The following is a 26,597-nucleotide window of genomic DNA, read 5'->3' as shown; positions in this document are numbered from 1 at the left end:
AATAAATCAGATGAAAAAGGAAGAAGTCTGATTATGAAGGCGTCGTTCACTAGCTGTCTAGCTTTGGAAAAAGTAGACGCTTCGGAGTGAGGACAGCATTGACAGATTTAAATGACAGTAGAGTGAAATGCCCACTACAGTCCTTATGTACCGTATGTTGAATGTATATATCCATCTTGTGTCTTATCTTTCCATTCCAACAATTTATTTTACAGAATATATATATAATTTACAGAAAAATATGGCATATTTTATAGATGGTTTGAATTGCGATTAATTGCGATTAATTACGATTAATTAATTTTTAAGCTGTAATTAACTCGATTAAAAATTTTAATCGTTCGACAGCCCTAGTTCACAGTCATCATGGCCCTCTGAGGAGAAGCATGTGATTATGATATGGCCCGCGACAAGTTTACATGTTATAAAATCATTCTGACTATCTAGACCGATTCTTAACTTATGACGAAGCACTGAGCGAGAACTTCTATTTCAATCACTAATTCCCATGTTCTGTTTTATTAGACACTTGGTTTACTGCATTTGTGACCTTCTATTGGAGTTCCTGGTTCCTGAATTACCTGAGAAAAGCTTTCAAAGGAGTTTACTACAGAGCCTCTCAAAAAACCCAGAAAAACTCTTAGCGTGAGGTAACAACCCAAGCGGAGCATTACACATGATTGCCTCAACAATGTTGACCCAAATTTTTTTTTCAGTATAAGATGCACTCTGGAAATTTGGTTGCGGCGCTGAAACCACTCAGTAAAATCATGTAGTTGTGACATCAACATATTGTACTTAAAACTAATGATAAAAGACCCATCGAATTTAAACAGAAAGACAACACCATGTATGTCCTTTATGTGAAAGACAGTTGCTCAAAGAACCTAAAGATGCTAAATAAATTTAAGCCTCTAATAATGGATTAACGCAGCCATTGCTGTGACAAATGACAACAGTTATACAAAAACGCTGATAGACTTGAACACAGGTAGAAAGAAGGTACCAAGAAAACAGTCACACATTAATTAGTTTTCTCCATCTGAGACAGACAAACCCCAGACACATTTTGTTAACATGTCATTAATATGTCATTAACTTTTTTTTGCGGTTTAAGTCGAGGCCAAAGTCAGTATTGCTTTATAGATAGCAGTGTTATGTCAGGAGAACCCTGAATCACCCTTTAACATTTCCTGATTGAAATCCGTTATCATGTGAAGTAAATGTATAATAAATTAACCACAGAATGTGGATTGTTACTATAATACCATAAAGCACCAATTAATATGGATTACAACCCGCACAAATGGAAAACCAAGTACAAGTGTTATCAGAAAGATGAAGAATGATAACACACTGGTTGAACTAAATCAAGCATGATGATTGTTCATTGTTTTTGTGTTATGTTATTTTTTTCTCTATCTACTATGGGTCAGTGACAAAGATGATATGTGCCAGTAATATCCTCTCTCTGGTGAGGTACTTGTTTCCCCCTTATAAATGCTGTACAGGATCTTAATGAAGTAAAACAAAGTGCCCATATGTGACTAATCATAAAGTAGTATGTTCAATAATAATAATAATGATGATGATAATAATAATTATAATAATAAGAATAATGTGTTAATTAATGTAAGATTGGAATAAATGAATGATTGTCTCGCTAAATATAAACTATATAGTCAAGGAAAATATATTTATTATAGCTTTGCTTTAGGTGCAATGTTTTTGAATGCCAAAATACACTGTATCGTACGTCATTCTAAGATATACAGTATCTAAACCACAATATTGCAACATTTAATGGAAAGTTGCACTCAGTCTACATCCCAACAAAGATATGTACTAGTCACACTGGTCTTAATTTATTGATTTTCAACTTTCATTCACACCATTTTGAGCACTTTAATATCATCACTTATGTGGGTGACATGCCAACTATTTGCTAATATGTTGCTTGCAGCTCATGTTTTTCTGTCTGGTAAAATTGTGTAAATGTATGTTTTGCTTGCTGTGTATTGCTTTAAAATAAATGCTTGTTTCTGAGCATATTTAATTATAAAAAAGAAATAAAGTTATATAAATGGCTTATTGATTCATCATATGTGCTCTGAGTTCGACACCATATCACTGCTCATGTCCAAAAACAGTGTTGATATCTCACGCGGTAATTTCGCCCTCTTCCTTGAAATAATAAAAGTCGCTGCTTTATTTTGCAACAATGAAAAATAAATGCATTTTTGCTTGGGACTTTGTTTCCTGGCCGCGGCAAGGTCTGTCTTTTGCGCAACACGATGGCAATAGATAATTGTGAAAACTGCTATTGAGCTTTCCCTCCACTCCCACCCTGGTCCACGGGAAAATTTTCATTAATTTGTAACCCGTCCACAATGATAAAAAGGCTAGGGACCACTGCACTATGTGACTGGGGTCCCCAAAACTTTTTCTCTGGCAGCCACATTATTGCTCCGTTTGTGATGGAGGGCGGGAGTTGTGTAGGCTGTACGGTATAGAATTGTATGACGCAAACCAAAATGAGCACAGCACCAGCAGGCCTCATTGTGTAGTAGAATTATCCTAGCACAGCAATCCACAATACTCTATGAACCCCTAATTCCATAATTCTGGAGGTAGTGGCACCAGAGGCATTCATGGTAACACTGTAAGTTACGACGACGATTGCCTCATAGGGCCAGTTCAAGAGTTGAGGGGCAAGGGGTGCCGGTCAGAGTCATGGTGGTCAGCCTGGGGGCCAAGTTTAAAATACACTACTATAAGACTTAAAATATATAGTCAATGACTTTTTCACATGACTTACTGAGATGGCTTTGGCTGAAAGCCAAGGTCGATTCCATCATCTCCAAAAAGGATTCTAAATCCCTATATGGTCCTATTGTCTCCAAAATTGTGGTACGCTGTAAATCTGGTGCCAAAGAGCAAGTATGGTGACGAGAAAATGAATTTGTGTGATCCGTTAGTGCTGAATAATGAAAAGAAGCAAAGCAACATTTTGCACTTTAATTTGAATGATTTAGCAGATTCATCACATGTAGGGATGCAGCTATCGAATATTTTAGTAATCGAGTAATCGACTGAAAATTCTATCGATTAATCGAGTAATCGGATAAAACAAATATATTTTTAGGTGAAGAGCAATTATACATATACATGAGAAAACAAGACATCTAATCTTGAACCATTTTCAGTCAATCAATGTCTTTATTTTCGTTGTATATTGTTGAAAACAGCCAACAATTGCATCTCAGGTGTAACTAGAATTAAAAAAAAAAAAAGACTAATTCACTGCTTTCACTCAAAAAACTTTTAGATCTTATTAATATATATATATATATATCTTACCTAAAAATGCCGTTACGCTTGATAACACAAATCACTTAAAAGTTAGGATTTTTTTCCCACGTGTTTCAATTGAATTTCTCTTTGTGTCAAGCCATTTTTAAGTTCTAGTTAAGTTTTAAGTTAGTCTAAACTGTAAGTCCTGATAGGATTTTGAGTTTTTGCAGTGTTCAAAATAAATGTATGATACAGGCTGTATTGGAGCACATTAGGGACCAGTGCTACTTGGTGTTTTATCCAGCAATGACTACTGAGCTAAAATTGATAGTTAGCATGATTAAGTTTTTATTTTACACCCTCATCACTCCACAATGCTATGTTATGTTAAAGCCTGTATGTAAGACACGTTAGCCACGCATCGACAGTGGTCATAATTAATTGAAACCTAGCCCTCCGCAGGGCTAACGTTCCGTGAGCTAGTAGCGACAGTAACGTTAATCTTATTTATTAGCGCTTAGCGCTCTTTATTAGCGCTCTTTATTAGCGCTTAGCGCTGTACTGCTTTAAGATGGTGGCTGTTTACAAACGCTGCCCAGACGCGGCCGAGTATGTCATTTCGCATCTAGTTCAACATACATGTGATCTCTATGACACGCGCCAGACGCTGCCTGTTACCAATGTAGCATTGTGCGGGCTAGTATTTAGCAACGTCGGCGTCGTTTGTGGCGGCTGTCGGCTGCGGTAAGTTTTTTTTTTTTCCCTTTTTCCTCTCCGCACGTGACAGCGTGTTGTCCCGCATTAAAAGTAGTCCTAGCAAAACGTGATGCTTAGAGCTGTCAAAATAAACGATTACTCGAGGTGAATAAAATTACTCGGATCAGTTTTTAAACTCGAGTTACTCGAGTTGCTCGAGTACTCGTTTCAGCTCTAATCACATGTTATCACTGCTTCATCTGCTCCCATGTACCTACAGTACATTAGCAAGTATTGCAAGAGGTCCTAATATAGAAGAGAGCGAGCCGAAAAGAGCAACAGCGCCAGTAAATGTCTCTCTGTGTGCACGTGATGAACTCCCAATTCCAGGAATTGGAAGACTATTCATGGAGTTATGTCTGACAGGTCAGGAGGTCTGTCACCATAAAGTGGTCCACAGGGAATTACTGTTTTCTCTCAGGACTAATGGGACTTACGGTCCTGACTGATGTTACTTACGCCTTATGGTACATTCATTAATATCCTGCCTGGCACACTCGTACTAGTTTTGACAGAGATTGTCTTTTGATAGTTGTTCCAATGTCACACTGTCCATGTCCTCTTTTTATTTGTCTCTAAACTTTATGCTGTGTTTCAGTGCAGTCAGAAAAAAAACTCATAGTAACAAAGAACTAATGAGAAGAACAGATTTGAGATTGATGCAATCATTTATTTTCTGTTCTGCTTATCCCCACGAGGGTCGTGGGCAATGTTCCCTCTAATTTTTCACGTGCCTGAGCAGACACACAAGCTCCCTGAGCACACTGAGGACCACTGTGAGCAACATCATATGTCTACGCTGTGGCCACACACCAGTATTACGCCAGTTCAAAACCTTGGACCATAGCAAGTTACATGTCTTATTAAAAGAATGAAATTAGAGCAGCAATTTTCATTTCCGTATTTTTCGGACTATAAGTCGCAGTTTTTTTCATAGTTTGGCTGGGAGTGCGACTTATACTCAGGAGCGACTTATGTGTGAAATTATCAACACATTACTGTATCATTTCACGTTATTTTAGTGTTTTTGGGTGACACTGATGGTTTGGTAAACTTGTTAGCATGTTCTTCATGCTATAGTTATCTGAATAACTCTTAATAGCTATGTTACGTTAACATACAGGCCACGTTTGCATTTCGTTGTTCATGCATCATGTAACATTATCATACTGTACACTTATTCAGCATGTTGTTCTCTATAGTATTTTTATTTTAAATTGCTTTTCAAGATGACATATCTGTTCTATGTGTTGGATTTTATCAAGTAAATCTCCCCCCAAAGTGCGACTTATACTCCGATGCGACTTATATGTTTTTTTTCCTCTTCATTGCGCATTTTTGGGCTGGTGCAACTTATACTTAGGTGCGACTTATAGTCCAAAAAATACGGTAGTTTACTTTAATTGATTTGGCCCACGTAAAATAAAAAAGACAGTTTCATTGTTCATGAGATGTGTGCTATGTTATATGTGAGCTTCCTGCTTTAACCATGAGAAAAGACCTGCTATGGCCTGGGTAAGTTCCAGTTGTGGCATCGGGTGAATTAATGAATAAAACATAATGAACAACCACAGTGAGAGTATATCAAACTCCTACATTAAAACTGTTCAAATGATAAAGATACTCAAGATTCATTTTCTCTGTCTAAGCTTCAGTATACAGGACAATCAAAAATCTCACTCCGTTTCATTACTTGTTCTCCTATTTGCAGATACTCCGACAGCCATTCCATCTTAAAAGAACCACATTTCAGCAGGAGAGGTGACTTTTGTGGTCTTGGCCCATGAAACGATGTTCTTAACAAGGCAATTATAGGAGAGCATGCCTATCAATAAACAAAAGGCCTCTCAACAACTTGAAATTATAACACTGTAAAATGCAAACATTTGCTAATTCCCATAGTAAGGTTTATCACCCAATGATGGAAAAATACGGCTTCTAGAACAGTAACAAAACTTTGTATACTGGCAAAACAGGAGTGGAAACAAACACACACATCCCAATCCACTGACACCGTGCCCAAAACATTATACAGTATATTATCGTGCCTATTAATACTGTTATTGGATTTATTGGGATGACGTCATAATTCCTATTATTTCCTATTATCAAACCGATAGTTATCATGCACCTCTACAAATCACCAATCACGCAGACACTCATACCTAAGTACAATTTAAATTGGTCAAATAAGCCTACCGTGCATGTTTTTGGGGCTGTGGGAGGAAACCAGAGTACCTGGAGAAAACACACAGGCAAGGGGAAAACATGTAAACTCTACAGAGGAAAGCGGGAGCCAAGATTGAACCCTTGATCTCAGAACTGAGGTGGACGTGCTAACTAATCAGTCACTGTGCTCCCGACTTCAAAAGTTGAGCTCTTAACTCATTTGTGTTAGGGTTCGCGGAACCGGTGGGGGGATCCCAACGCAGGCAACGTGACAAACACAATGAGAGGGATAATTCTTGTTTATTTGGGTCTCTAGCTTCAAGCGAGGCAGGAGGCGGAATGGTCGTGGAGAACACTGTGGCTGCCACGTGTGTAGCTGTCAGCTGGCAGTTTGACAGGCTGGGGTTGACAGAAGTATCCGACGAGGGGCGCGCTGATCAGGTCCTGGAAACAAAAGATATCGTGAGCCGGAGGTCAAAGCCAATAGATACACTAGGGATGCGAGAATCAACTGACGTGGAAAACAGACAAGTTGTTCGGGCGACATGGTGGTGCGTCCGCTGGGCTTTTAAGCTGGCTGATGACGATTGCTTACAGCTGGCCGCTCCACCCGTCTGACGTTCGACCTGTAATCAGGCAAAACTCCCCTCACCTGAGACAGGGCTCAGGAAGGAGGGACGGAGGCCCTAACAGGACCCCCCCTCCCATGGGCGCCACCTGGCGTCTTTTTTCGGCACGAAGAAGAACCCCGCTCCCACCGGGGAAGAGGACGGCCGTATAATGCCCGTTGCCAAGGATTCTCTAACATACTGTTCCATCGCCTCCCTCTCAGGTTGAGAGATGGAAAACAGGCGCCCCCTGGGGAGGGCTGCTCCTGGTAGGAGGTCGATAGCACAGTCATACGGGCGATGTGGAGGGAGCGAAGCGGCGCGTTCCTTACTGAACACTTGCCCAAGTTCATGATAGCACTCCGGGACCTTGGAGAGGTCGGGTGGCTCCACTTCTGGGACTGGGCAGGACGGCATCAATGAAGACTGAAGACAGTGTGCGTGGCAATATGAGCTCCAGGCGGTTATCTTGGGGTGGGACCAGTCAATGGTGGGATTATGTTTCTTCAACCAAGGCAGCCCAAGGACAAGGGGGGAGCGAGGGCTCCTGAAAACGAGGAAGGGGCTCACCTCTCTGTGATTACCTGATACGAGGACGTCGATGGCTTCGGTCTGATGGGTCACTCGGAACAAGATTTGGCCGTCCAATGCCGTGGTCTGCATAGGTGTCGAGAGAACATGCATGACAAGCCCCAACTGATTAGCCAGTTCTTGGTCAACGAAATTTTCATCAGAGCCACAGTCCACCAAAGCAGTGATGGCGCGTGACTGGCCCTTCCTGGAGAGGGTAACTGGGAGTTGGAGTCGGCAAGAGGGGATGTTGCTCATATGGCTCACAAGCAGTCCCTCTTTTACTGGCAAGCCAGAACTTCCCGGGCGTACTGGGCAGTCGCAAAGGAAATGTCCCCCTGTTCCGCAGTAGATGCACAATTTGCTTTTGAATCTTCGCTCCCGTTCTCCTGGTGTTAGTCGTGCTCGACCCAGTTGCACGGGCTCCGGGTCGTCGACAGGGGGCGCGCCCGTGGGCACACACGCAGCGCTGGGTGCCGGGACAGGAGGCGGAAGCGGCCGGGGGGGAGAGACACGGGCGGGCGGAGCCTCCTGCTGCTCTCGGCGCTGTCTCCTTCGTTCCCGCAGCCGATTGTCCAGCTGGATCGAAAGGGCGATCACGTGATCCAGCGAAGAAGCTTCCCTTGTGGCCAGTTCATCCTTGAGGGATTCGTTTAGCGCACGGGTGAATACTTCCTGTAGCGCCTCGTCGTTAAATCGGCTCTCCGTCGCCAGCGTTCGGAATTCTATGGCGAATTCTGCAACGCTGCGGGCTCCCTGGCGCACTGACATGAGCCGCTTAGCGGCTTCCTTTCCCCGAACGGGGTGATCGAAGATCTTCTTCATTTCTTCGGTGAACCTGGCGTACGAATAGCACACGGGGGAATCTTGCTGCCACACTGAAGAAGCTCACTCCAATGCGGTGCCGCGAAGACAGCTAATCAAATATGCTATCCTTGCTCTGTCATTCTGGTAAGTGGATGGCTGTTGTTCGAATACCAGGCTACACTTCACTAGAAATGCCCGGCATGCTCCGAGGTCGCCACCATACGGAGCCGGTGCGGGAACGTGGGGCTCTCGGCCCGAAGCCGATGACGCCGGGTTAGCAGTGGGCGCGAGGCTCGAAACGGCGGCGGGGTGGCCGGGGGGTAACGGGGCCGTATGCGAGTGAGAAAGCGATGTGAGCCGTGCCTGGATGGCCTGGATTGTCCGGGAGACGTCAGTTACCTTATGGAAGAGCACTTCTATGGCCTGGTGATGATCGAGGAGTGACGTAGGAAAGTGGGCGAGGTTGTCTGCGGGATCCATATTTTGGCCCAAACAAACTGTTAGGGTTCGCGGAACCGGTGGGGGGATCCCAACGCAGGCAACGTGACAAACACAATGAGAGGGATAATTCTCGTTTATTTGGGTCTCTAGCTTCAAGCGAGGCAGGAGGCGGAATGGTCGTGGAGAACACTGTGGCTGCCACGTGTGTAGCTGTCAGTGTTGTTAATAACGGCGTTACAATATAACGGCGTTACTAACAGCGTTATTTTTTTCAGTAGTGGGTAATCTAATTAATTACTTTTCTCATCTTGGCAACGCCATTACCGTTACTGAGGACGGAAAGGCATGCGTTACTATGCGTTACTATATTGGTCGAAAAGTCTGAGGGAGATGGACTCACCGAGACAACGGAGCAGGAGTATGGAGGAGGCAAGAAAGTTGTGACGCCGAGCAAACGCGATGCTAGGTAGCTCCAATAATACATGTTGTAGCTGATAGCTAGTACAAACTACGCGCGTATGTTATGGTAGATATGGTAGACATGATAGATATCACATGTACTGTACATAGATATAACTAGATGCAAAATGACAGACATGGCACTAAATGAGTTAGTAGACAGCCGCCATCTTAAAGCAGTACTTTTTAGGACGGCTCTGTTGTAGAGAACCTTCCTAGCGAACCTAAGTAACTTTTTAACTTCTAAATCGGCAAAATCTTGACTTGAATCTATCTTTAAATGATGAAACAGTTTTAAAACTTTCATATGTAGAAAGTAGAGAGAAGGGAACTAATGCAATAATCGGAGCAATTTTAACAACTTTTAACAGCTGATTCAGGGTAAAGGGTAAATTAGGGTAAAGAATTGGGCTCGGGCCAATTGTACCAAAAACCTTCACAAAAAACTTCACATAGTGTGGCCAATGTTTTTTTTTTTTTTTTTTTTTTGGAGGGGAAAAAAAAAAGTAATTATCACCAATTACTTTGCCAAGTAACTAATTACTCTTACATTCAGGTAATTGAGTTACTAACGCAATTACTTTTTGGGAGAAGTAATTTGTAACTATAATTAATTACTTTTTTTCAGTAAGATTAACAACACTGGTAGCTGTCAGCTGGGAGTTTGACAGGCTGGGGTTGACAGAAGTATCCGACGAGGGGCGCGCTGATCAGGTCCTGGAAACAAAAGATATCGTGAGCCGGAGGTCAAAGCCAATAGATACACTAGGGATGCGAGAATCAACTGACGTGGAAAACAGACAAGTTGTTCGGGCGACGTGGTGGTGCGTCCGCTGGGCTTTTAAGCTGGCTGATGACGATTGCTTACAGCTGGCTGCTCCACCCGTCTGACGTTCGACCTGTAATCAGGCAAAACTCCCCTCACCTGAGACAGGGCTCAGGAAGGAGGGACGGAGGCCCTAACAATTTGAACAATTTCAGATGGGAAGCATTGTTGGCCCTCTGAGTCCAAATGAATTGAACGCTTGTCAGCAACAGCAGTTATCTAAATAATGTGTTTTCAGAACACCGGTCAAGACTTGTGTGTCATGTATAATGTAGTAAAGTAATACTGTACAGTGCCAGAATCTCTCTAAATCATCCAGAGACCTGGGTCCTCTCCTCTGTACTCTCCTCTTTAACCCTGGGAACCTTGTTAGGGTGCATGGCATCATGAATGCTTTGAAATACCAGGACATTTTAAATCTAAATCTGTTGCCCTCTGCCCGAAAGCTGAAGATGGGTCGTCACTGGGTCTTTCAGCATGTCAATGACCCTAAACATATGGCCAAATCTACACAGAAATGGTTCACCAGACACAAAATCAAGCTCCTCCCATGGCCATCTCAGTCTCCAGACCTCAACCCCATTGAAAACCTGTGGGGTGAGCTGAAGAGGAGAGTGCAGAGGAGAGGACCCAGGTCTCTGGGAGACTCTGTAAAGAGGAATGGCTGAAGATCCCTCTTTCTGTCTTTTCCCATCTTGTGAAACATTATAGGAGAAGATTAGGTGCCGTTTTGTTGGCAAAAGGGGGTTGTACAAAGTATTAACACCAGGGGTGCTAATAATTGTGACACACATTATTTGATGTCAAATAATTATTTCTTTATGTGGGATTTTTTCCCCCACTGAATAAATGCACTTGTATTGAATATTGGATTTTTCTCTTTTTTTCCATTAAGGTCCCATATTATTTAGGAAAAAAATTAGAAGCTAAAAAACACATAATTATTATAAATCCAATAATTATGGCGGGCACTGTACATAACGCCAAAACGCTGGGAATTTTCATGACTCTCCATAAAGTCCAGGTGAAATGATAGGACTTTGTAAAAACAGTTAAGTCGGCCTGAAGTGTTACACAAATAAAACGACTGTTGTCTATGGAACTATTCTTATGATCAGCCTCATTACATCATTAGCGCAGCGTGTAGTAAATTCTTTCAAAGTCCTGTTTTTGTACACGCACTATCCCTCACCGTGTGATTTATATGGAAACCACATGTTCTTTATCCTCAACGGGTTATGCAACCTCCTCACGTCGCGTCCTCCCCTTTGTGCACACACTGTCTGACATGCCTTGCTGTCTGGTTGTTTTCTAAAGGCTCTCTACACTTTGACTCTGTCATACTTGTGCTTCCCCGGCCTCCAGCTCAGACAGCGTGCGTGTTTCTGCACACTACCCTATGAGGACAAGACTGGGCAGAAAGCCTTCAAAAACGTTTCCTGATGTTTGTAAGAAATGACATGACAAATAAATCGGTGCAAATGGGAGACGCAAGGCGCCGTGTTATTGACGGCAAGCCTCATCATTAAAGATCACAAGCAGATACAAAGCCATGAAAAAGCATATGCATATTATTCAAAATACCTGCTTACATTATATTACAGATTTCAATACATACAAAGCCAAATCTTAAATACAGTGATTTTAGTACTTTGAAAGCCAAAAGGAGTGTGTTCAAAATCCTGGACCACAAGTCCCTCTAGTGGCTGGGGGGGAAAAAGGATTTTACGGAGTGACATAATAGAAAAAGTGATATTCTATATATTTAGGGGAGAGTTCTGTGAATTCTGTGTTCTTTCACAGCCGTACCGACATATATATATATATTTTTTAAATTTTTGATATACCTCGTGTATTGGATTTCACTTAACAGAGAAGGTGAGTACTATATGTTATTTCCCTTTTGTTTGTCAATTTTATAGCGCAAAATCAAAACTACTCAATTCGTTAAGCAAATATACTTGCCCAGTGCCCATGTACAACACGAGCATACGCATAACCATGGTCTTCTGAGAGGTTGTAAATCGTTTCACCTCAAGGTGGCGACATTGCCTAAGTGCTGAATCAAAGCTATTCCTTGCATGACGTTCAGCAAAGTGGAAGCAGTGATGGTACAGTCCCATTCAATCTCATGATTGCACCAAACAGTTAATGGCAGCAATAATAGTCAGGGGCGTAGCGCCAAATTTTGGGCCCTGTACACTCCTACTATCATTGGGCCCCTATCCATGCCAGTGCATGAAATGCGTCAGCATACAAAAATAGAAATAAATTAATAAAAAAACGGGGTTGGGCGGGTGGTGTTTAAAAACAATGTATCATATACATATATATATATATATGGCAGAAAACACAGATAAGACTGAAAAAGCAGTTTCTGCTCTTGCACTCCTTTTTAAAAGTGCTGTATTTTAAGCCAAAACAACTGTTGTGTTTGATAGAACAATATGTCTATATGCTGCCATAGCAGATTCATGGCGCATGAAGCCCCCGAACTATTTTTAATTTGTCCATTTTACCTTGAAAACCCCCGTTTACAGACATCGTGTTATGTACTTCCCTGATCTAAGTACATGTAAGGCCGAGACTTGAATGGAACAACACTTCTTTATTCAGTGTGCTTCTCATCATATATATCACAGAGACATAACAGAGATTCCTTTTTATACTGTAATACCACACCCACAGGAAGTGCACACTATGGCAACAGCAGTGTGACATAAATATGTCACATCGCCTCCCCCCTTACATAACATGTCTCAGAAATAAACACAAAAATACCTCCTGTTTTCCCCTCATTACTTATTAATAATAAATCCAATCTATCAGGCGGTCGCCTGTCGCGTGCAGGATAACGACGTTCAACAGTCACTTCCGATTTCCCACTTGTGGAAACAGGTTCCGATACCGTTTCAGGTTCCGTTTGTGCATTTGTTGAATTAGACACAATTACAGCAGGATTGTTTGGGTTTGACACATCCGGTAAGCTAGACATTTCTGGTATAATTACACTGCTAGCATCATCACAATCAATAGACAGTTCTGGAGTAGTGTCTGATGTTCCCAACAATTGATCCACATGGCGACGCCAAACACCATCAGCTGTCTGAACGGTGTAGGAAACAGGCCCGGTTTGAGCAATGATGGTGGCAGGGGCCCACTTTTCCTTACTCTGGTAACTCCGGGCCATAACAGAGTCACCAGGTGCAAAAACTCGGTTCTTGGAATGCAGGTCTCTGTACTTGACTTGCTTCCGTTGATCCATTTGAACAATCTCACTCAGGGTTGGTGGTTTCAGAAGATCCATGCCAGTTCGTATCTCTCGAGAAAACATGAGGCTCGCTGGCGATACTTTGGTAGTTGCATGCACAGATGTTCGGTATTTGAGGAGAAATTCGTGTCGTCTCTGATGGAGTGTACTTTGCCCTTGTGATGCTTTGAGAGCATGTTTGAGGGTCTGCACAAACCTCTCTGCCAGGCCGTTGGTTGCCGGGTGATAGGGAGCCGACTTAATGTGTTGAACCCCATTGGCTTGCAGGAATTCAACCATTTCTTTTGACACAAATCGGGGGCCATTGTCTGAGACGAGTTGTGCAGGGGCTCCGAAACGACTAAACATCTCCCCTAACTTCTCAATTGCCTTTTCCGATGTGGTTGATTTCATGATAGCTACCTCTGGCCACTTACTATGGGCATCGATAGCAACCAGAAACATTCGATTTTCAAAAGGCCCCGCAAAGTCAATATGAATGCGGTGCCAAGGGTCCTGAGGAAAATCCCAAGGATGAAGTGGGGCTGCAGGTGGATTGTTGCGAATCTTCTGGCAAGATGAACAACTTTTTACCGTCTCTTCGATCTGTTTGTCTAATCCTGGCCACCAAAAATAACTTCTTGCCATTTCTTTCATTTTAACAATACCACTGTGACCTGCATGCAGTTGCGCAAGCATTTTAGCACGCAATGACTGTGGCACAATCACTCTCCTCCCCCACAGCAAACAACCCGATTGAACAGAAAGTTCCCACCTCCTATCCAAAAAAGGTTTGAGAGCGGTGTTCTCACACTTGGTTTGTCCTTTAATTACCATGTCCATGACGACTGACAGGTCGGGGTCGTTCCGAGTTGCACGTTTTACTTGCGACGCTGAAATTGGTGCATGTTCAACATTTCGGAAATAGAATATGTCCACTGAGGTAGGTTCATGTTTTGTGACAGGAAGCGGCAACCTCGAAAGTCCATCAGCATTGCAATGCAAATCAGATTTACGATACTTGATGTCGTATGAGTAAGCTGATAACAACAAAGCCCACCTCTGAAGACGTGCAGCAGCCAGCAAAGGGATTCCTGCATGAGGTCCCAAAATCGTTGTCAGTGGTCTGTGATCCGTTAACAGAGTAAACTTCCTTCCATACAAATATTGGTGGAACTTCCTCACACCAAAAATAATGCTCAATGCTTCTCGTTCCAATTGAGCATAGTTTGACTCTGCTTTGTTAAGTGTTCTCGATGCGAAAGCAATTGATCTTTCATCTCCGTTCGGGAACACATGGGAGATGACAGCACCCACCCCATAGGGTGAAGCATCACATGCCAGCTGTATTGGATATGAAGGGTTGAAATGAGTGAGAACATCTGATGAAATCAGGGCGTTTTTCGCATTTCGAAAAGCTTTGTTACACTCATTCGTCCATTTCCATTTTACATCTTTGCACAACAGCTCATGCAATGGTTTAAGAAGTGATGCCAAATTGGGAATAAACCGTCCATAATAGTTCAATAGACCTAAAAAAGATCTAAGCTGACTCACATTTTCTGGGGCGGGTGCATTCACAATTGCCTTTGTCTTTGATGGAGCCTTGTGTAGTCCTTCGTGGTCTATCACATGCCCGAGATACTCCACCGATGGTCTCAAAAATTCACATTTTTCCTTGCGCACTCGAAGACCATACTGCCTTAGCCTTTTTAAGACAGCATCGAGGTTGCGAAGATGCTCCTCATCGTTGGCACCGGTGCAGAGAATGTCATCCAAGGAACATTGTACTCCTGGCAATCCACTCAAAATTTGATCCATAGCCCGTTGAAACAGAGCAGGAGCAGATGTGATGCCAAAAGGTAATCTGCAATATCTGAAAAGTCCCTTGTGCGTGTTAATTGTCAGCCACTCCCGTGATTCTTCATCCACACGCATCTGCAGATAAGCTTGGTTGAGGTCAATTTTGCTGAATTTTTGACCACCGCTCAGACCTGCAAACAAATCATCGATCAATGGAAGTGGGTACTGCTCCACATAAAGCACCGGATTCAAAGTCACTTTAAAATCGCCACGTGTGCGAATTCCGCCATTATTTTTCGGAATCGGCACAATTGGTGTCGCCCATTCGCTGGTGGTGACTGGTTCCAAAACCCCACTTTTGACCAACGCATCGAGGTCAGCCTCAACTTTGTCACGAATAGCATACGGCACTGTCCTAGCCTTCATAAACACAGGTTTGCTTCCTGGTTTAATGTGCAATTTCACTGTAATGTCCTTCATGCTGCCCAATTCCTCACGGAAAACCTCTTCATTCTTGTCCAGTATGACTTGTAGTTGTGAAGAACCGTCTGACAGCTGCCGAACTTCTAGCCAATTTACACGAAGTGCATTAATCCACAGTCGTCCCATTATGGAAGCAAAATTCCCTTTTGTGACATACACTGGAAGTTTAGCAGTTTGATCCTTGCATTGCACAGTAATGTCAGTCATTCCTTTCATGTGCACTTTGTGTCCAGTGTACGCTTTGTACACAGTGTCTGATGGTCTTAATGGAAGGTGTCTCAAACACTGTTTATAGACTTGGTAAGACACAAGCGATGCCCGTGATCCAGTATCTATTTGCATTTTGACTGGGTGACCCTCTAACTTTGGTGTGACCCAGTAACACCCTGACTTCCCGTCCACGCTCATTACATGCACGGTGTGCACGTCACTTTCATCTTCGGAAGTAGAGGCACTCTCTACCGCTTTGACATATTTCTTTGTTTTCTTCTTGTCATTCATTTCCTTATCTTTGTCTGTGCTTGTTTTTTTCCGACAGGCACGCTCAACATGACCCTTCTTCGCACAATGATGACAGTTCATTTCTTTGCACCAGTAGGTGGAGGAAAGGTGCCCTGTTTTACCGCACCTAAAACAGGGACCAGCAACATTGCTTTGGGTACTTGCCACTTGGTGTATTCTGCTCGTAATGTTCAGTTGTTGAGCCTCCTTTGAAGCCATTTCCATAGCCACGCTTACATCAAAGGCTGTCTTTAATGTCAGTCCACTTTCTGAGAGTAACTTCTTTTGTGTTGCTTCGTTTCTCAGTCCACATACCAATCTGTCTCTTAATGTGTCTTCTAAAACATCACCAAACTCACAATGTTCAGCCAGCTTCCGCAGCTCCGCTACGAACATAGTGACAGATTCCCCCTCTTCCTGATTTCTCTTGTGAAATCAATCTCTCTGCTATCACAAGGGGCTTGGGTGAAAAATGTCCATTAAGAGTTTCCACGATTTCCCTGTACGTTTTACTACCAGGTTTATCGGGTTGAAGCAAGTTTCTCAGTAAATTGAAAGTCTTTGGCCCAATAACGCTCAAAAACGTGGGCACCACTTTCTCTTCCGCTATTTCGTTAGCTTACACGAAATAGCCGAACCGCTCTGTGTACGAGCTCCACTGTTCCACAAGCTCATCAAAAAGACCAACAGAGCCGATAACTACCGCCATAGCGCCTGGTTATACAGCACCTTCAAGCTCCTTTTGAAAGCTCGTCCTCCCCACGAAGTCACGACGTGGAAGCTGAGGTCGGCGCCGTCTGTCCCCAGGAGCACCGCGACCCGCAGTAAACTCCAAAAACAGCACGTCCAAGCTGACGCAGGTCCAGACGTCCTCGTCTCCACTTTTGTTATGTACTTCCCTGATCTAAGTACATGTAAGGCCGAGACTTGAATGGAACAACACTTCTTTATTCAGTGTGCTTCTCATCATACAGTGCTGCTCAAAAGTTTGTGAACCCCCTCAACATTTTGGAATTTTCTATTATTTCAACCTGATATCCTAATCAATCAATTCAGTAGTTTTTTTTTTGTTTTTTTAACAGTTGTGTTGTCGAGACTAAATTAAAAAGAGTTTTCATCAACTGATGTAGGTGCAAAATTGAACTGTTTGGTCACAACCAAAACCGCCATGTCTGGCGAAAAGTCAACACTGCATACCACCAAAAGAACCTTCTCCCAACAGTGAAGCATGGAGGTGGGAATGTCAAGATCTGGGCTTGCTTTTCATCCTCAGGACCTGGACAACTCCACATAGTCCAGGGAATCATGAATTCTGAGGAATATTGTCAAATCCTAGAACATAACCTGACGCCATCTGTTTTGAAGTTAAAGCTTGGCAGAAGGTGGATCATGCAACATGATAATGATCCAAAGCATTCCAGCAATACAACTAAGGAATGGCTGAAAAAGAAGAAGATTCGTGTTCTGGACTGGCCCAGTCAAAGTTCTGACCTAAATCCCATTGAAATGCTGTGGCGGGACCTGAAGCGAGCAGTTCATGCCAGACGCCCATCAAACCTCTCTCAACTGACTGCGTTCTGCAAGGAAGAATGGGCAAAAATCCCCCAAAGTAGATGTGAGAGGCTGATTAGTCACTACAGAAACCGTTTGGTTGAGGTAATCTCTGCAAAAGGAGGCGCAATATCCTATTAACTGAAGGGGTTCACATACTTTTGCACACATGATATCTGAGTTTTTCTTAAATCAACCACTTTTGTTAAATAAAGAATGACAATATAACTATTTCTTTTGTTTCAGTCCATTATTTGGAATGTCAGTATTGTGGATTTGGGTATAACTTAACATTTAATAAGGTTATTTTAGTTTTTTTTACAAAAAATCTGACCATCGCTGTGGGGTTCACAAACTTTTGAGCAGCACTGTATATATCACAGAGACATAACAGAGATTCCTTTTTATACTGTAATACCACACCCACAGGAAGTGCACACTATGGCAACAGCAGTGTGACATAAATATGTCACACATCGCACAACCGCTTTTGTTTTAACCCAGCCATAAAACTAAGGTAATTAGTTATATTTATTATTCAAAAGGTGTCATTTTTAGCTTAGAATCATTAATTGATGTCTAATATTTCATCAAAAAAAAAAAGTAAAAGATTATTCCCTCGCATATTTTAAACTTTTAAACAAATGAAGTCGTAATGAAAAAATGGCGTCTGTAAAAAAGTCATGGATATCTACCTCATAGTCATAACTATCGCTTAGTTGTATTTTTTTTTTTGTTACTGTCGCATTTTCTCTGATATGTTAGATGATAATCAAGCCACACAAAGAAAAATTGGGGGGGAAAAATGTTTAAAGGGGTAATTATATGAAAAAGAAAATCTCGACCACTCTCTGATGTCTGCGATTTCTTTATCGCGACCCTTGTTATATTACCATGTTTCACCCATAAAATCCAGCTGTGGGCATTCTCAACTGTGTCTTGACATTCAGTGATACATGCTACATGGAGTTTTTGGATCGAAACAAGGTAAGTACGCAATAATATCTCGTTAAAGTCATGGCGTCTGTAATTCTGCTCTCGCGTGCTCTCACATCCAAATAGGGTTTTGCTGTTTACAAAACATTAAAAAAAGAAAAAAAAAAGCCCTCCTGTTCAAAAATTTTCTCCCCCCACAAAATATAGATTTTAAGCTTTCCAATGATGCGTCACACATGCATATCGGACAATTTTGAAAGTTGGGTAAATTGGGGGTGTCAGAGCGGAACTTCAAGTCACCTGTACCCTATGTACCCTACATAATTATTGGCACCCCTGGTTAAGATGTGTTTTTTAGCTTCTAATATTTTTTTATTCAAATAATATGGGACCTTAATGGAAAAAAGAGAAAAATCCAACCTTCAATACAAGTGCATTTATTCAGTGGGGAAAAAAATCCCACATAAAGAAATAATTATTTGACATCAAATAATGTGTGTCACAATTATTAGCACCCCTGGTGTTAATACTTTGTACAACCCCCTTTTGCCAACAAAACAAGGTCTGGGGACTGAGATGGCCATGGGCCATGAGCTTGATTTTGTGTCTGGTGAACCATTTCTGTGTAGATTTGGCCATATGTTTAGGGTCATTGTCTTGCTGAAAGACCCAGTGATGACCCATCTTCAGCTTTCGGGCAGAGGGCAACAGATTTTGATTTAAAATGTCCTGGTATTTCAAAGCATTCATGATGCTATGCACCCTAACAAGGTTCCCAGGGCCTTTGGAACCGAAACAGCCCCACAGCATCACTGACCCACCCCCATACTTCACAGTGGGTATGAGGTGCTTTTCAGCATGTGCGTCTTTCGTGGCACGCCAGACCCACTTAGAGTGTTTGTTGCCAAAAAGCTCAATCTTGGTCTCATCTGACCAAAACACACGGTCCCAGGCTTCAACTGAGACTGTTGACATTAATTGATGACAAATAAAAGATGCGCATGCTGAAAAGCACCTCATACCCACCGTGAAGTATGGGTATTGGAAGTATGGGTTCCGCGTTGTCATCTAACTTTAGAAACCCTTTTGAGAAAATGGCAACAAGAAAAAAAGACTAGGAGTATCGTACTTTTCATTCAGCAGCACAAAAGGACAAATGTGGAACCGTTTTTTCTCTCGCTTTGGATGAGTCAACAAATGTAAGCTATTCATCGCAGTTTAGCGTGATTGGAAGGTTTTGACTATAAGAGGGACAACAAGAGGGGAGGATTTATTCAAGTCCTTCACTGAGTTCGGTAAAGAAAAAAATCTAGCGATGGATAAACATGTTTCGGTATGCACTGATGGTGCTCCGTGCATAAGTTTCTCAACGCCTGCATGAAGCTTAACCCCACCAAGTATCAACCAGACTACAAAGCCATCAGCAAAACCATGCAGCACCAGAAGTCGCATTAATGGTAAGAAATAGTGATCATTGATTAGCAACAGCATAACAATGTTATTAAGAAAAAAGAATGTTGTACTTTAAAAGTGTTTAAGAGTGTTGAAATTACACAAAATGCACACATTACTTATTACTGTTTTTTTTTAGTTTTAAACATATTGTGGGGCTCTCACGGAATTACAATTAAAAATATGTGGTGTTCATGGCTCTCTCAGCCAAAAAAGTTCCCGACCCCTGCTCTAAATGCTTCCTATGGCTTCCAATGACGGTCTGGATTTGGGTTGAAGTTACTTTTGACCGTCCTTCGAGCATGGACAGCACACTTCAAAGCAGACCATAGATTTTCAATAATATTCAGGTCTGGGGACTGAGATAACCGTTCACTTGTTCCTCTGCATGAATGCCTGAGTAGATTTGGAGCAGTATTTTGGGCCATTGTCTTGCTGAAATATCCAGCCCCTGCGCAACTTACTTTGTCATTGACTTTGGAACATTGTTTGCAAGAATAAGTTGGTATTGACTGGAATCCAAGCAACCTCAATTTTAACAAGATTGGATAGCAAGTGTTTGTCTTGGAATGCAGTGTCCTTCATTCGCCTTGCATCCCACTCCTTGTTATGGCCAAATTACTCAATTTTCGTTTCATCAGTCCACAGAACCTTTTTCCAAAATGAGGCTGCATGATTTATCCAAATGTGCTTTGGCCTACCTCAAGCGACTCTGTTTGCGGCATATGCGCAGAAAAAGGCTTCTTCTGCGTTACTCTCCCATACAGCATCTTGTGTAACAAATGCTGGATAGTTGATCAAGGCATAGTGACACCATTTGCAGCAAGATCATGTTGTAGATCTTTAGAGCTGGTCTGTGGGTTCAATTTGACTCTCTTCACTATCCTTTGCCTCTGCTTAGCTGAGATTTCTGTCAAGTTTATCCTTAGGGGGAAATTTGTAAACATTACATTAAAAGGAGAGAAGGCACTCAAATTGTTTGAACAGCTTCCAAGGAGAACGGAGGGAAACTATACAATACAATACTAAGACTGCATGGTACGATTCCCTTCTATGTTCCTAACCTAAACCTTCCGTTCCCTTTTTATTTGGTTCAGAAGTCACTAGTTACATGGGGTTGTCTGAAAAGGACAATGTGAGCAAAGCGTTGATTGACACCCACTGTATTTGTTAATCTATTTGTGTGTATGTAGGTGAAAGGTTAATACATACTGTATGTGTTAAACAAGTAGCAATACTGGCAATACATTTTTGCAAGTCATTCATCTGCTGTTGCCTCCACCTTCTGCGAACCGACGTAACAGGCCCGTTTGAGCCGGTCTTAGCATAGCAAAGCATTTCTTCATTGCGAGCAAAGCTTTTCTTTATTGCAGCAATAATCAATTCAAGCACATATATAATAAACTCATTTATAATTATCTCAACAATTTTACTTGGTCTGCCACTCCGGACCTTAACTTGAACTGTGGTTGTGGTCTTCCATTTCCTTACTATGTTCCTAACAGTGGAAACTGACAGCTGAAAGTTCTGCGACAGCTTTTTGTATCCTTCCCCTAAACTATAATGTTGAATAATCTTTTCTTTCAAATCATTTGACAGTCGTTTTGAGGCTCTCATGTTTAATTTAATAATAATTTGTCATTTGCCATCTTAAATACGCTTTCTTATGATAGGATTTTCCTGTGTACAGTGCCTTGCAAAAGTATTCGGCCCCCTTGAATCTTGCAACCTTTCGCCACATTTCAGACTTCAAACATAAAGATATAAAATTTTAATTTTTTGTCAAGAATCAACAACAAGTGGGACACAATCGTGAAGTGGAACAAAATTTATTGGATAATTTAAACTTTTTTAACAAATAAAAAACTGAAAAGTGGGGCGTGCAATATTATTCGGCCCCCTTGCGTTAATACTTTGTAGCGCCACCTTTTGCTCCAATTACAGCTGCAAGTCGCTTGGGGTATGTTTCTATCAGTTTTGCACATCGAGAGACTGACATTCTTGCCCATTCTTCCTTGCAAAACAGCTCGAGCTCAGTGAGGTTGGATGGAGAGTGTTTGTGAACAGCAGTCTTCAGCTCTTTCCACAGATTCTCGATTGGATTCAGGTCTGGGCTTTGACTTGGCCATTCTAACACCTGGATACATTTATTTTTGAACCATTCCATTGTAGATTTGGCTTTATGTTTTGGATCATTGTCCTGTTGGAAGATAAATCTCCGTCCCAGTCTCAGGTCTTGTGCAGATACCAACAGGTTTTCTTCCAGAATGTTCCTGTATTTGGCTGCATCCATCTTCCCGTCAATTTTAACCATCTTCCCTGTCCCTGCTGAAGAAAAGCAGGCCCAAACCATGATGCTGCCACCACCATGTTTGACAGTGGGGATGGTGTGTTCAGGGTGATGAGCTGTGTTGCTTTTACGCCAAACATATCGTTTTGCATTGTGGCCAAAAAGTTCAATTTTGGTTTCATCTGACCAGAGCACCTTCTTCCACATGTTTGGTGTGTCTCCCAGGTGGCTTGTGGCAAACTTTAAACGAGACTTTTTATGGATATCTTTGAGAAATGGCTTTCTTCTTGCCACTCTTCCATAAAGGCCAGATTTGTGCAGTGTACGACTGATTGTTGTCCTATGGACAGACTCTCCCACCTCAGCTGTAGATCTCTGCAGTTCATCCAGAGTGATCATGGGCCTCTTGGCTGCATCTCTGTTGAGTTTTCTCCTTGTTTGAGAAGAAAGTTTGGAAGGACGGCCGGGTCTTGGTAGATTTGCAGTGGTCTGATGCTCCTTCCATTTCAATATGATGGCTTGCACAGTGCTCCTTGAGATGTTTAAAGCTCGGGAAATCTTTTTGTATCCAAATCCGGCTTTAAACTTCTCCACAACAGTATCTCGGACCTGCCTGGTGTGTTCCTTGGTTTTCATAATGCTCTCTGCACTTTAAACAGAACCCTGAGACTATCACAGAGCAGGTGCATTTATACGGAGACTTGATTACACACAGGTGGATTCTATTTATCATCATCGGTCATTTAGGACAACATTGGATCATTCAGAGATCCTCACTGAACTTCTGGAGTGAGTTTGCTGCACTGAAAGGGGCCGAATAATATTGCACGCCCCACTTTTCAGTTTTTTATTTGTTAAAAAAGTTTGAATTATCCAATAAATGTTGTTCCACTTCACGATTGTGTCCCACTTGTTGTTGATTCTTGACAAAAAAATTAAATTTCATATCTTTATATTTGAAGCCTGAAATGTGGCGAAAGGTTGCAAGATTCAAGGGGGCCGAATACTTTTGCAAGGCACTGTATGTAGGTCAATGTCAGTCAGCTTATCAAACAAATTTTGAGTTTAAAAAAAGTAGTATTAAAGATTTTCTAATCAATGAAAATACAAGGCTGCCCAACTTTATGCACCTCCCTATTTTTGTTTAAATAATTATTTCGCACTTTCTGTTTATACTATAAACTTCATTTCACTTCTCAACTACTATTGTGTTCATCTGCTATACAATACATTTAACTGAAATTTATGCTTCAAACAATGAGTGATTTACAACCATTTAAAAATTATCTGGGGTGCCTAAAGTATGCCTAAATATATTTCTGGTCTTCAGTCCATCCACGTGGCAGTCTCAGTTACCATTCAACCAAACCAAAATCGGAGAATTGTGTCAAAAATTGAAAAAAAGCGATTTTGTTCTGTTTTTATTGTGTCTTTGGCCAGCTTTCCAAAACGGATATTTGAAATACGATGAGAATTGGGTGAAGTAATCCCATTGTTTTCCCCCAAGCTTCTAAAATGGTCGATGAAAATGATTTTTTTTTTCTTTCAAAATGTCCCTAGCTACTATGCTTTAATCTAATAAACAGACTTCTGACCATCATTTTGCTCTTTTATGAAAAACTGGGGTATTTTAAACTGATGTTTATGATTGGTCTGCTTACAAAAGCAAGCCCAAACAAAACTTTAAGATAAAAATTTAAACTGTGAAAGTGAAAGTTTTTGGGGTGAGATTTTATACGTAATTTGTTTTGAAACTCTTTCATCTGCCTAAAAATGAATAGAATGTGCACATTTGCCATTTCAATACTTTGAGAAATATCTGCTTTCAGAGGAGCTGCTCATAATTAAAGATTTTTTTAAATTGATTATAGTTTTCTGTATAATACTTTAATTACAAAATTACAGAAGGAGGGAATGCTTTTATTCATATTCGTACGTTATGGACAGCTCACACAGTGAATGTATACATTAGACCAAGTACCTCGTACATCAACAACATGCAGCTGTAACATTTTACATAACATGCATATTAGAGCAGACCACTGGGTGAGGGGTTGCCAGCTGTTGAATGATAGTTTTTCTGAACAACAACAACAAAATCTTTGGTGTGCTTGCTGCTAGGGGTGATGACGCAGTTGACCTGGACTGAGAAAATAGCTATGCTAGCTAGCAAGCGAAGCTAGTATGAAGACTGGCATGATTTTGTCAAATTCTTCTGCTGGTCAGATCGTTTTGTTACAGAGGTGTGGGATGAGTTTCCAACGTCGTACCTGCATCCAATTCTAGCTCATCAGCAGTATCTTTAAACCGATCCTAGGCGGCTTGTATTGACTTGCTGCCTTTTGACAGTTTGTATATCCCTTTGTTAGTGACATCTTTGCATTGTTTTTTTTCATTTGTCTGCCTCTCAAGGCGGATTTTTAATATATATATATATTTTTTTGTTTGATCCCGACCTACTTTCACGGACCCTTTCTGTGTCTCCCTTTTTGCGATTGTATGTTCTTTTGTGTGTTCTTCTTGTTGTCTGCTTGCTGTCTGAAGTGAGCTGTGTTTTTTAATTCTGTGTTCAAGCCAGCCGCACTTTCTTTTCAGTTGTGTTTCCCTTTCAGGTTTTTCCGCACAGACAGACAGCACACCTGGGTTGCGATTGCTTTATAAGGAAATTCATGACTCTAACGTCCCGCGGAAGTATAATCCTGTGGTCTAAGTGCCCGTCTGTCCCCGCGGGTTTGAATCCCCCTGGAGACTTTCCTTTTATTGCTTTTGCTGCATGTTTTGTGAAATATCGACAGTGCTTTCCTGCTCATCACTTTTCTGCTCGGGTTCAAATTGGAAGGGCAGAACTGACTGAGGGCGGCACGGTGGCTGAGTGGTTAGCACGTCTGCCTCACAGTTCTGAGATCAAGGGTTCAATCCTGGGCTTCGGCCTTACTGTGTGGAGTTTGCATGTTCTCCCCGTGCCTGTGTGGGTTTCCTCCGGGAACTCTGGTTTCCTCCCACATCCCAAAAACATGCATGGTAGGCTGATTGGGCACTCTATATTGTCCATAGGTATGCGTGTGTGCGTGAATGGTTGTATGTCTCCTTGTGCCCTGCGATTGGCTGGCAACCAGTTCAGGGTGTCCCCTGCCTATGGCCCATAGTTAGCTGGGATAGGCTCCAGCTCCTCTGCGACCCTCGTGAGGAAAAGCGGCATGGAAAATGGATGAATGAATGAAGAACTGACGACATATTTATGTACAGTAGCTAACGAGTAAAGCCTAAATTATGCTCCTGCGTTGCTGTGACGCGAAGTGACTACGGCGTCAATGAGCATTTGATAGTTCTGCGGTGAGGGAACGCGTTGCTCTGTAATTCACCACCAAGCCACTAGAGGGGTGTGGCATTGTGTTTGTACGGTTTTGGGGCACGCTTTCCGTCTTCCTCTAGTTTAACGGAGAAAAAATAAATAAACAATGCAAGATGGAATGCTTGAATGTTGATCATCAGCTCATCAACATTGAATAAATGTTGATCATACAAATGTTGGGGCGCTGACGACGGTTTCGGGGCGGTCTGTCCGACTTTTGATGCCGCACAGAGAGTTCTAGCCTCGGCTGGAAACCAGCAAGCTGTGACGGCTAGCTTCAAACTGGCATCGAGCACTGTGTCCAGCGTTTTGTCCGAGGTCTGCAAAGCCCTCTAGCCTGATTTTTTTGCCGTGTCTTACAACCAGCCAGTGGGAAGCCATAGCAGATTTCTGGTGGACTTCCCAAACTGCATTGGAAGCCTTGATGTTCCCTGATCTGGCTTGCGAGCCACATGTTCCCAACCCCTGGCCTAAGACAACACTGTTTTTATTCAGGCCTGTTAATAAGCTCTTTCTCGCTTTCAGTGATTTATAATGTACAATTCTTAAAATATTATCCTGCTCGAATACCCAGTGGTGTGGAAAGTGAATTTTCCCCTTTGTGAATGTTGAAATTTGTCATTAATTACAATTGAAAATCCATTTGTCAAGAGCAAAGAAAAATGACGGGGCAACTTCCCAGTTACAGTGTATCACAAAAGTGAGTACACCCCTCGCATTTTTCTGCAGATATTTAAGTATATCTTTTCATGGGACAAAACTGACAAAATGACACTTTGACACAATGAAAAGTAGTCTGTGTGCAGCTTATATAATAGAGTTAATTTATTTCCCCCTCAAAATAACTCAAAATATAGCCATTAATATCCAAACACCTGGCAACAAAAGTGAGTACACTCCTTAGAAACTACGCTCATTCCTAAATGTCCAAATTGAGTACTGCTTGTCATTTTCCCTCCAAAATGTCATGTGACTCATTACAGGAGTGCTGTCAGCATTGCTGAAGAGGTGGGGGGTCAGCCTGATAGTGCTCAGACCATACGCCGCAC

General features: G+C 42.0%; 1 protein-coding gene across 4 annotated transcripts in view; it reads left to right on the top strand.

Moving 5' to 3' along the window:
* Positions 1-26,597, top strand: part of LOC130917309 (sorting nexin-19-like) — a 124,639-nt gene that overhangs the window by 44,717 nt on the left and 53,325 nt on the right. The window contains exons 14-15 of one of the 4 annotated variants that reach the window (XM_057838570.1): positions 526-650; positions 5,762-7,707. In XM_057838570.1, the coding sequence (XP_057694553.1) occupies positions 526-649 (124 nt within the window). In that variant the 3' untranslated portion in view covers position 650; positions 5,762-7,707. Of the gene's footprint in view, positions 1-525; positions 3,165-5,761; positions 7,708-26,597 lie in introns of those variants that run through there. The other 3 variants (XM_057838568.1, XM_057838571.1, XM_057838567.1) reach the window with 3 other exon arrangements.

This window comes from Corythoichthys intestinalis, chromosome 6 (genome assembly GCF_030265065.1).
Source record: "Corythoichthys intestinalis isolate RoL2023-P3 chromosome 6, ASM3026506v1, whole genome shotgun sequence".
Lineage (NCBI taxonomy): Eukaryota > Metazoa > Chordata > Actinopteri > Syngnathiformes > Syngnathidae > Corythoichthys > Corythoichthys intestinalis.
Note: the sequence above shows the minus strand (reverse complement) of the source record. Positions and strands in the feature narration are given on the sequence as shown.